Source organism: Rhincodon typus, chromosome 4 (genome assembly GCF_021869965.1).
Source record: "Rhincodon typus isolate 14 chromosome 4, sRhiTyp1.1, whole genome shotgun sequence".
Taxonomy (NCBI): Eukaryota; Metazoa; Chordata; class Chondrichthyes; order Orectolobiformes; family Rhincodontidae; genus Rhincodon; species Rhincodon typus.
This window is the reverse complement of record NC_063335.1, coordinates 31,694,152-31,706,852: the sequence shown is the minus strand read 5'-3', so window position 1 is coordinate 31,706,852 and position 12,701 is coordinate 31,694,152. Positions and strand designations below refer to the sequence as shown.

Sequence of the window (12,701 nt, the reverse complement as noted above, 5' to 3'; positions counted from 1 at the left end):
GCCCATGCCAACCCTCCAAAGAGCATCCCACCCAGACCCAGCCCCCTCATCCTATGCCTGTATCCTTGCATTTCCCATGGCTAGTCCACCTAACCTGCACAGCCCCTGGACTGGTACCAGAGGCTCCCTTGAATTACTGAGCTGAATGCCTGCTGATGAGCTTGCTGACTTTGTGCCTGCACTAAATGGCAAGAAAATGTCATCTGCATCTGTTATCTCTGGTTGACAAGGAAATGAGCAAAAAGGCAGGGCAGTGCAAACAGGAATGCTGTCGGCATCCATGTAAATTCAGAGTGAGTGGACCCTAGGTCAAGTGAAGAGCCTGAAGATGCAGCCTGGTCCAGTCTACGAACTGGATGGATGTCATTGAGTGCACAGTGTCCTTACTGTGACATTACAATATTAGTTGCTGGAACAGCCTGAGGTGCGGTATTGAAGTAGAAACATCCTGCAAGTGGATCTGAGATGTGCCATGTGGGTTCTTAGAGGCCGGCACATATGATATCCCACTATCCATGGACATGGGGGCATATGTGGTCAGTGCCCAGGCAGTGTGCTCTGAGATATTGGTGTCCAGATGTCGATTCTTCAGGGTTCTTCAGGGCAAGCAGCATGCTGAATTTGCTAGGTGCCTGCTCTAATTTCCATGTTGAGTTTTCTCAAGCTTGAGTTTGTTTGGTGAGGTCCATAAGATAGGAAGCTGAATATTAATGAGGCGAAGGAGAGGTCATGCCTGACAAATCTGTTAGAATTCTTTAAGAGGTAATGAGCAAGTTATACAAAGGAGAGCCAGTAAACATGATCTGTTTTGATTTCCAGAGGGTCATTGATAAGGTGTCACACAGGAGGCTGCTTAATAAGATAAGAAGAAGGTACTGATGTGGATATAAGGTTGGTTGACTGGCAGAATGCAGAGAGTTGGGGTAAAGGGGTCTTTTTCAGGATGGCAGTCAGTGAGTGGTGGAGTTTCTAGGGGTCAGTATTGCGACCACAATTATTCACGTTATACTTTAATGATCTGGACAAAGGAACTGGATGCATTATTGCTAAGTTTGTCATTAACCAGGATAGGTGGATGGGCAGGTAGTATTGAGGAAGCAGGAGGCTGCAAAAGGACTTGAATAGGCTAGGAGAGTGGACAAAGAAGTGACAGATGGAACACAATATGGGAAAGTGTGAAGTTATGTACTTTGGTAGGGTGAAAAGAAGCATACACTATTTTCTAAACAAGGAAAGGCTTCAGAAATCTGAAGGACAATGGGACTCAGCAGTCCTTGTACAGGATTCTCTCAGGGTTAACATGCAGTTTCAGTTGACAGTTAGGAAGGCAAATGCAATGTTAGCATTAATTTCATGAGGGCTAGGCTACGAGAGCAGAAATATACTGCAAAGGCTGTATAAGGCTCTAGTCAAGCCGCATTTGGAATATTGTTGGCATTTTTGGGCTCTGTATCTCAGGAAAGATGTGTTGGCATTGGAGACGATGAAGGGCCTGTCATTTTAGGAGCAGTTGATGACTCTGGGTCTGTACATGATGGAGTTTAGAAGGATGTGCGGTGTGTGGTATCTGACTAAAACTTACAGAATACTGAGAGGCCTGTGGAGAAGACATCTCTACTAGCAGGTGAGACTAGGGCTCTCGGGCACAGACTCAGAGTGAAGGGACAACTCTGTAGAAAGGAGATGAGGAGGAATTTCTTCAGCCAGAGCATGGTGAATCTGTAGAGTTCATTGCTGCAGAAGGCTGTGGAGGCCAAATCATTGAGTGTGCTTAAGACGGAGAGAGATAGGTTCCTGATTAGTAAGGGGCTCAAGGATGAAGGGGAGAAGGCAGGAGAACAGGGTTGACAAAAATCTCAGCCATGATCAAATGGTGGAGCAGACTTGGTGGACCGAATGGCCCAATTCTGCTTCCACATCTTATGGTCTTATTGTCTTATTTTTCATTTTAATTTTCCATTTTGCATCCTGCTATTATGTTTTTACCAAAGTGCATAATTAACAATAATTAAAAAAGGAATAATAGCTAAAGTGTATTATATTTGAAAACAACTTTTACATTCAAAAACTCAATTGAAATGCTTGCACTTTGACCAAAGCACTTAAGTCCTCAACTTAGTTTTGACCAAATGTGCTTAATTTAGCATTGATAGGCCATTTATAAATTCTCATACCCAAACTGATACATGGGACATGTGCGGCCCTTAGTTTCTCTTTTCGTGTGTTACTTGTATCCAACTTGTATTTTCATTAATTGAATGTAATTATTGGACCTCTTGAATAATTAATGAGACTCCTCACCCCTTTGTCATTCATCTAAAAAGGGATAAAAATAAAATTAGTGGAGAAAGTTGTGACTTTCCATTTCATAACGTGACAGCTCTGTCAGCAAGGTCAGCTATTGTTAGGATGAACTATCCTTCAGCTTATCTGTTTGTCAGTTTTTGAGTTTACTACTTAACAGTAGGGTGAAAGAAAATACGAGCAGGCAGAGGCCACACAAATCCTTCAAATTGCTCTGTCATGTCAGCGGTTTATAGCTGATTTTCAATCTTACCTCCATTTTCCTACCCAATCTCCAAATGCAATGTCTAAAAATCAATCTCAACCTTAAGTATACTTAAGAGCTCAGGCTCCACAGTCCTCTGGGTAGACAATTCCAAGGAAGTGAGGAAAGATTCCCTCATCTCAGTCTGAAATGAATGTTCCCTTACCATCTGAAAATTCCTGCTGCTTCTAAATATTCCAGATAAGGGTAAGTATCTCATCAAATCCTCTGGAAACTTTCAAAAACAGAGCATCATTATTCCATACTTATTCATCAAAACCCCATCCCATTCAATCCCCACATAGGACAGACTTCACATTCCAGGTATCAATCTAATGTTGATACTTGTTGGTCCCATAAAAACAAGTTTATCCTTTCTTAGCTTTGGAGATCAAAACTGTACGCAGTAATCCAGATGTGCTCTCATTAATACCTTTAAAAATTGCAACATGATTCTTGTACTAAATCTTTGTAATGAAGACCAACCTACCATGTGCTTTCGTAATTACATTTTGTACATCAATGTTACATTTCCATGCATCTTTTACAGGGCACCAATGTCTCTGGTCAACAGCACTTAATACTTGATCACTTAAAAAATATTTTGTTTTCTACACATTCTACTTTCAATCCATTGGAAATGTTCCAGAATCAAGGACATTTGAAAGATTTTAATCAGTTCATGCAGCATGTCCATGGCAGCTTCTTTCTGAACCTTTGAGAATTTGTCTCATTTAATTTCTCCAGTATTTTCTCATTGATGTTTGTGGGAGCTTTCTGTGCACAAATTATTTTAGTATTTCCCATCATACAACAGTGAGCATATTACAACAGCGACGACACTTTTAAAGTGATTCATCGGTTATGAAGGTGTGATATAAATCTATGATCTTTTTTCTTTCCTTCATCAATATTAATTGTTTAAAGTTTCTTACTCTCATTGTTTTCCCATTATTGCCGCCATTTTTCCTGTCTATTTTACATTGAAGATGAAACAGTTACTTAATATCATTCTCCGTACTCCTCACGTGAATTTTTCCTGTCTCAGTCTCAGTCTCTAAGGGATTCATATTTACTAAAATTGCTCTTTTCCTTTTACATCCTTTTAGAAGTGCATATAGGCAGTTTTCATGTTTCTGGCTAGTTACTCTTATTTTATTTTCGTCCTTTACATTATTTCTTTGGTTCCCGCTGGTTCATAATGAAAACGTGTCTAATCCTCACGATTATTACTCTACTTGACAATATCATAAATCTCTTTAATTTAATGCTTAATCTGCTTAGCTGGCCATGGATCGATCTCTTTTTTTCTATGGAGTTTTATTTCTTAATCCTCATGAAATCTACATTCCACTAAGAAATATTTATTTAAATGTTTGCTTTGCACATTGCATCATTATCAGCAATCACTTGCTAACAAGTATGATTGTCCACCTCAGAAAGTCCACGTCTGGTCAAAGGTGCTTTTGGTCTTCATAGAATGATAGAATCCCTACAGTATGGAATCAGGCCAGTCGGCCCACTGGCTCTCCAAAGAGCATCCCACCCAGTCCCACCCCAGCCCTGTAACCCTGAATTTCTCATGGCCAATCCACATTAACCTGCACATCTTTGGGAGGACTATGGGAGGAAATCAGAGCACCTGAAGGAAACCTGCAGACACAGGGAGAATGTGCAAACTCCACATAAACAATTGCTGAGGTGGAATTGAACCTGGGTCCTTGGCACTGTGAGGCTGCCCTTGTGTGGTTGATGATCCCAATCCTAGAGCCTCATCTCTGACCATACATTTGATTTTGCATATCTATCATAACTTTGAATCTAATTTCTCAGTCCACCACAAACTTTATTCCAAAGCTATTGTACTCATGTAATTGGCTGTAGGTAAATTAAGTATTTTAGTAACTTTGGACATGTGTACATTACTCAAACTCAATTCTATCATGTTCTCAAATCTTTTTCACATGGATTTCTTACTATGAGATTACTAATTAACCCTAGCTTATTACACAATGCAAGATCCACAATGGGCAATACATAGTGGGCCTAAACAAGAATCACAAATCAGTGCAGGCTTGGTGGGCTGAAGGGCCTGCTCCTATGTTATATTAAATTGTATTGTACATAAACTTTACTCTGTTTGGTTCTATGAACCTGCTTCAAATGCTTTCCATGAGCTTGTCCTTCAATCTACTTTGCCAATTTGAATTGCCTAGTTTATAAGAAGATTAAAGTGCTTCACAATAATTGTATTTTCTTTGTTATAAGTGTCTTTTATTTGTTGTTTAGAGCTCTGTCCAAAAGTTCAGCAATTGCTAAGGAACCTACAGACTATTCCCAACAATATTTTCTTCTTAGTTCTTATCTCCATTCATATTGATGCAATCTTCTACTCTTCTGAACCCAAATCTTTCTTACATCACTGTCCTTCTATTATCCTTTAGTATCAGGCTCATTCCCCTATTTTTACATTTTGACTATCTTTCCAAAATGTCAAGTGGCTGATACATTTAGTTACCAATCTTGTTCAGCTTATACAACCATGTTTCTGTAATGATTATTTATTCTCTTTGTGTTCTTCATTCATTTATCTTGTTACTGTCCAATTTTGGTTCAGCGAAATAGCAGACTATAATTAACTGGGATGGGGTTTGACTGATAATGGGTTAAAAATATCTTGGGTGTCCTATAAGTGCTCTTCTATGAGTGCATGATAGCTTCAGTAGTCAAGTAACCAACGGATAGATGTTCATCTCTACAGGCCCAGTAAACACAAAAAATAAAAAAGCCACAATTACAAAAAAAAATGATGTTAATCTCCACATTGGCTCTGATTTTGATTATAAACAGGGCTGTAGAGGCTAAAAATGAAAAAAAAACATGAGTTACTGATCTCAACTTTCCTTCTGAGGCCCCGACGACAATTTTCATGAGGACTTTAAATTAGGTGGTTAGGCTCACACCAGAAATAGATTGAACTGCCTTAAATAGTTAATCAAGGAGGGAATAGGAAGCTTATACTTGTGACATTCATTGCTCAGACAACAGTCTCAACATCCAAACCAGACGTAAGAAATGACATTATTTAGATAAAAGATTAAACATTACTGTCAGCATTCATCCTTATCCTTGAGATATCAACACTTTAAGAGATAGTAGGAACTGCAGATGCTGGAGAATCTGAGATAACAAGGTGTAGAGTTGGATGAACACAGCAGGCCAAGCAGCATCAGAGGAGCAGGAGAACTGACATTTTGGGCCTAGACCCTTCTTCAGAAAATCTTTCTGAATTTTCTGAAGAAGGGTCTAGGCCCGAAATGTGAGCTTTTCTGCTCCTCTGATGCTGCTTGGCCTGCTGTGTTCATCCAGCTCTACACCTTGTTAACACTTTATGAGTGTCATTTTCTATAGAGATCCCAGGTCTTTTATACATCCTGAAAGCTGCTGTTTAGGGAACATGATTTTGTGTAATAGAACACTGATAGTTTATAGCTGGCATAATAGTTTAAGTCACAGCACACTTTCTAGTGCTAGTACATTACAATCAACCGGTGGCTCACTGCTGCCTCACAGCACCTGGGTTTGATTCCACCTTTGGGGGAACATCTGTGGGCAGTCTGTACATTGTGTCTGTGTGGGTTTCCTCTGGGTGCTCTGGTTTCCTCCCACAGTCCAAAGATGTGCAGATTAGGTGGATTGGCCACAGGAAATGTGAAGTTTGGATAGGCGGGCGGTTTGTGATACTCTTTGGAGGATTGGTGCAGACTCAGCAGACCACATGGCTGCTTTCTGCATGACTATTAAGCTGCTTAAGAGCCAAGTTTAGGCAACTAAAATACATTGTGAATCACTGCCTTGAGGTGGGCTTCCCACCTGTTATCAACACTTGTTACTCTTCATCTGTGCAGTTAGGTCCTATTTCCTCGATACATCTAGACAATCCATTCTATTGCACTGCATCTTTCAGCATTGAACAGCAATACTGTTGGCAGAGAGGATGGTTTTATGCATGTTCTTCGAGCCAGAGCTTATCCTGTCGAATAATAAGGAGGCTTGTAGTAATTGTAATGAGGTCAGCCAGCTGGACCTCATAGAATGTGAGTTCCCTGGTAGAGACCTGGTCAATGGGTGAGTGTCAGAGAGATTGACACTCTGGTACCTGAATCTAAATGAGGCAGTGCTAAAGTCAAGGACTGTTCATGTGTAAATAAAGGGTGACTTGGTGATGGGATATGGGCCTCTGTAGAGTTATTTCAGTAGTGGCAGGAGTAAAGCACATCCCTGAAGAAACTTGTTCGCAACAGTTGTCTTCAAGTTGGGGGTAAGCATTTCTTACATTATGCCTTTTTTCGGGAAGCTTGACTCATTCGACACTGTCGTTGAGGTCTCAGCCCAGTATGTGGAAAGAATGTGTTACTTTTTCCAGGCAATAAATGCAGCAGATAAAAAACAATGAGTAATTCTCCTGACAGTCTATGGAACTACAGCTTTTTCTGTTATTAGGAGCCATTTTTCCTTGAGGCACCAGATACTAAAACCTTTCAAGAGTTGATGGATTTAGTTAAGGAATATTACAACCCCAAGCCTCCTCTAATTCTGAGATGCTATCATTTTTACTCAGCAATTTGAGAAATGGGGAATCCGTATTGGGATTTCTGACTAGCTTAAGACAGCTGGCAAAAGCCTGTGACTTTGGGTTTAACCCTTAATCAGGTGCTGAGAGACAGTCTGGTATGTGGGATTAATGATGTAACTATGCATAAATGCGTACTAGCTGAAGACCAACTAGACTTCAAATTCAGATTCTACAAATGGCTTTATTGTTGGAAACTGCAGCAAGTAGAGCGTATGAGTTGCAGGGTATTTCGATGGAAGTGGACACCCTCACCAGTCTGACTGAGCTTGGGGAACACCACTTGTGTGAAGGCAATTGCATAGCCTCACTCAGGACACATCCTTATCAGATGGACCCTTGGTCAGCCCACAGCAAAACCCCAAAACAAAGCAAAGCCTAGACCAAACGGTTAAAATTTTCTTCAGGATCCTGGCTGGCCAGCCATTGTAGATGTTGCCAGTATGTAGACTTGAGACAGCAAAAGACCTAAATTGAGTTAGATAACTCATAGGTTGGTATCCAGGAGGGTACCCAGGAGAGTTCATAACCTGGAAAGTCCACCTCCATCTGGTTCAGAACAGATAAGTTGCATAGCAACATCAAAATCAGAACCAATCAAAATAAACATCTGGTTAAATAGGCAGATTTAGAGCTGGATGAACACAGCAGGCCAAGCAGCATCAGAGGAGCAGGAAGGCTGATGTTTCGGGCCTAGACCCTTCTTCAGAAAATTGTAGTAAAAGGCTCAGGCCCAAGCTTGATGGGGCAAAATTGGTTATAAGAAATTCACCTTGATTGGCACAACATTTTTCAATTAGAGAATGGCAGCCTGAGTGACATCTTCCAGGAAGGTCCAGGGACTATCAGAGGAGCCAAAACCACCTTGCATGTTGACCAGGAGACAATTTTGCGATTCTGCAGGCCTGTCTAGTGCCTTACAGGCATATGTAGAGGCAGAAATCAGTATTCTGGAAAGTGAAGGAATCATCAAACCAGTCCAGTTTGTGAAATGGTACAGCACCAACTGACACTCTGGTACCAGACTCTGAATGAGGCAGCACTAAAATCAACAACTCTGCATGTGTAAATAAAGGGTAACTGTGTGATGGAATACCGACCTCTCTGGAGTTAGTTCATGACTAATCAAGTAACTTTCTCTGTAGTTCTGATGACTTTAAAAAATGCCGTTCGTGTTTCTGAATATTACATTCTCCTTTCCTATCATTTCAGCCACAGCAGGTGCTCATTGGAGATTGGTGGTCATTATCCTCCACTCATTTCAGTCGTAACTTAGTCCAATACACCTGGGTTTTCTCTCTCAACAATGCTCAATTCTTCTAATATTGCTCAGGAAAGTGCTGTCCTGGCCCTTGCCCTTACCATTGAAGCTGTATGAAATGCCCATATGAGGTTTTGATGGCAGTGTCCAATTTAGAGGATAGCATCTCCACCTCAAAGCTAAGAGTTCGAGCGCCAGACCAGACCTGACGGCCATGGAAGCTGCGCTCATAACTGACGCAAGTTGGGTATCAACTCGTAAGTCCTTTCAACATTAGTCATCGGCAGGCACTAGGAGTGGGAGAGAGTCTTGCTCAATGTGGTAGAAAAAGACTGAAGCCGGTACCATCACTAGTATGGGCTGCAATGTTTTATTTTATTCATTCACAGTTTGTGGGCATCACTGTCTGGGCCATCATTTATTGCCTATCTCTCATTACCCAGATGGCAGCTAAGAGTAAACCACATTCCTGTGGGTCTGGAGTCACATGTAGGTCTGACCAGGTAAGGATGGCAGTTTCCTTCCCTAAAGGACATTAGTGAACCAGATGGTTTTTTCCGAAATCAACAATGGACTCATAGTCATCATTTTACTCTTAATTCCAGATATTTTATTAAATTCAAATTCCACCATTTGCCTGGCAGGAGTTAAACCCGGGTCCTCAGAATATCACCTGGATTTCTGGATTCACAGTCCAGCGATAATACCACTAGGCCATTGCATGGAAAGTATTTGTTGCCGCAGCAACTTGGGCTCTTTGGGGAGTTGATTAGCTCAGTTGGCTGAACTGCTGGTAGCTTCATACAGCACAGGATTTGATCACCATTCTGTGTGTGGGGTGGTCAGGACCTGCGTCGCTGCCTACACAGGGTGAATGTTGTGGCACTGTTGCACCTGCCTTTGGACAGAGATCGCCAGGAGAAGAAAAGTCTCATAATCATATTTCAAAGCTTGTCAATACAATTGATTCTGTTGTTTCATTAGATTGCCTGTTATGCAAGCGTTTAAGATGGGTATTTCAGAACAGCTCAAAGAAATAGTAAAATGGGCATTTAACCACCTTTGTAAGTGAATCCAACCAAAAGTAACAGTTAATCTTGGCAACAGTTCATTAATATTAACAGCTAGGCAATAATATCTACAATGAGCTTGTAGACTATTCACTTGACCTCGATCTGCCTCAGAGTATTCCATTTTCTCACAAAAATGATGGAATTTGGTATAGTTTTGCATTATATAAGTGAGGCTGCCATTGCTGGAACATGAACAGGGCTTTAACAGTCTTTTGTAATTAAAACATTATCCAATGATTGAAACAAATCCCACGATACTAATTGGGAAATTGCCCAATGAACAGTGACTCATTCTGTAGATACTGTATGTATCACATTATGCATTACTGACAGGGTTGAGTGTCAACAATTTAAAGAAAATCTGCAATGGCATTAATAACTGAATGTGAAAACTAGATGCAAATGTGCTCCGTAATTTCATATTATTTCAAAGAGAAGTTGCACTTAGCTGAATTTAAAAAAATAAGTTTGCTTATGTCTGCCTTTGAAGATGCGAATTAGGAAGAGCATCATAAATAATTAAGATGTGTTTTAGGCAGAGCAGCACTGTTTTTGAAAGAAGTGCTAATTATTCAAGGATCATTAAAATACTTTAAAAATGTTAGTTAAGGGTAAGGTTTGAATAATGATCTTACTTTAGTTCTGTATGTTTAATGATAACGTAGGGTGAAATTGGACTTGTGTCTTTACGGAGTGCAAAATAGAATTCACATCTTACACAAGATCAAAGTGTGGAGGTGCCAGTTTTGGACTGGGGTGGACAAAGTCAGAAGTCACAAAGACTGGTGACGTAGGAGCTGCGCTCCAAAAGCTCATGATTTCAAATAAACCTGTTGGACTGTAACCTGGTGTTGTGTGATTTCTGACAAGATCAAAAGAAATAGGAGCAGGAGGAGGTTATTTGGCCCTAGCTTTGACTGTGGCCTGAACTCCCCTTTCCTGCAATGGTGGTGGCCTGCTGGTAATGTAAATGGACCAAGTATCCAGATCCCCAGGCTAATGTCCTGGAGACATCATTTCATATCTCACATTGCCAGATGGTATTATTTGAGTACAAAGAATCTAGAATTAAAAGCTTGCCAATGATAACTGTGGAACTATTATCAAGCCAATTAATGCTCTTTGAAGGTCGGTTAACTCAATTGGCTGGATGGCTGGTTTGTGATGTCAAAAGTATGAATTCAATTTCCTGCACTGGCTAAGGTTATGATGAAGGACTCTCCTTCTCAACTTCTCTCCTTGCCTGAGGCACGGTGATTCTCAGATTAACATCACCAACAGACCTCTCTCTCTAATGAGAGACTTTTCCCTACCTGGTCTGGCCTACACCTGCCTTCATGTGCACAGCAATGTGGTTGACTTTGAGCTGTCCACTGAAATGGCCAGCAAGCTGCTCAGTAAGGGTAGCTGAGAAGTGGGGATGTTTACCGATGATTGAACAATGTTCAGCAACAGCCGTGACTCCTGAGATACTGAAGCAGTCCATGTTCATGTGGAGTATTCGTGCCACACAAATGCCAGGCAATGACCATCTCCAACAAGAGAGAATTAACCTAATATATTCAATGGTGCTATCATCACTGAACGCCTCAGTATCACATTCCAGGGGTTATCATTGACCAGAAATTCAACTGGACTCACCATGCTATGTTTTATCCTAGCCTCTGCATTATTTTTTTTTAGAATAAATAAAAGATTAATAAATAATAAGAATTGGGTGTGGGAAGCCAGTCAGTTATATTCCAAGGATTGTAGGATATATTGAAAAATACTTCAGGATGTAACTTTGGATTCTCTTTGTCTGTTCTTCCTACAGCTGATTGGTTTTGTGTACGCCTGCTATGTGATCAGTATTTTCACTGAGGATGAGGACAGCTGTAAGTACTGAAAACCCACCCATCTCTGGATCACTCTGGGGTGAGCCATGACGTTTGCAATAAAGACTAAATTTGTCATAGATACTTTCTACATCTCAGCAAGAATGCAGCAAAGTAATAAGAATTTTCTGCACATATAACTTGTAAGGGCAGTGTAAGAGGAGTGTAGGAGCAGTGTAAGGGCAGTGTAAGAGGAGTGTAGGAGCAGTGTAAGGGCAGTGTAAGTGCTAGAGTGTGCTAAGAGGTAATACGACATTGGATACTGTAGATTTGTGTGATCTTCTTGATGCACAACCGAGGGAAATAATAAAGAAGTTAGTGTTGACTGATCAGAGAAGATCACATACTACTTTCAGCAAATTAATAAGAATTTTCTTTAGACAGAAGTTCTTTTTAACATTGTCAATCTAATATCATGCCTGGAGTATTATATCGGATGTTTCACGTTGAAGTGAGAATGAAAACAAGTTACTAGTCATCTGCCTTTTACATAATTCCAAGGACTGTGAGAAATATTTCAAAAGTTAAGGAATACAGCTGTTTACTATTCAAGATCCTGAATTCAATCCTTCAATCTTTGTTTGTGTGTTATCTGATATTAACTGGAGTGCTCGGTTTGTTGAAATTAACTACAATTTACCTGAGCTAAGAACTTGGTCTGTCATTCTTTTGTCTTCTTTGATACAACCATTGGCAACTGCACTGAAACTCAATGTTTTACTAGAATATCTTTTTGTTTTAAAATGTTAAGTTGTTGATTTGTAGATCCACTGAGATAAATGGCCTGACTATCTGATCTGTACAGACTTCCTCATCATTTGCCATTGGCAACTGTTGTGAATCACCCAGAATACTCTGCTCTGAATCTCTTGCAATAGATGCCTCTGAGTTTATCCCTGAGAGAGTGTAAGGGCAGTGTAAGGACAATGTAAGGACGGTGTAAGGACAGTGTAAGGGTGGTGTAACGACAGTGTAAGGACAGTGTAAGGACAGTGTAAGGGTGGTGTAATGACAGTGTAAGGACAGTGTAAGGACAGTGTAAGGGCGGTGTAAGGACAGTGTAAGGGCGGTGTAAGGACAGTGTAAGGGCAGTGTAAGAGCGGTGTGTAAGGGCAGTGTAAGGGCAGTGTAAGAGCGGTGTAAGGGCAGTGTAATGGCGGTGTAAGAACGGTGTAAGGGCGGTGTAAGGGCAGTGTAAAAGCAGTGTAAGGGCAGTGTAAGGACGGTGTAAGGGCGAGTAAGGGCGGTGTCAGGGCGGTGTGAGGACAGTGCAAGGACGGTGTAAGGGCAGTGTAAGCGCAGGATAGAG

The 12,701-nt window shown here is 40.8% G+C and overlaps 1 protein-coding gene across 2 annotated transcripts in view; it reads left to right on the top strand.

Moving 5' to 3' along the window:
* Positions 1 to 12,701, top strand: part of LOC109921045 (sodium/potassium-transporting ATPase subunit beta-1-interacting protein 3) — a 395,549-nt gene that overhangs the window by 344,434 nt on the left and 38,414 nt on the right. For both annotated transcript variants that reach the window (XM_048595878.1, XM_048595877.1), the window contains exon 5: positions 11,332 to 11,392. In XM_048595878.1, the coding sequence (XP_048451835.1) occupies positions 11,332 to 11,392 (61 nt within the window). The remainder of the gene's footprint in view (positions 1 to 11,331; positions 11,393 to 12,701) is intronic.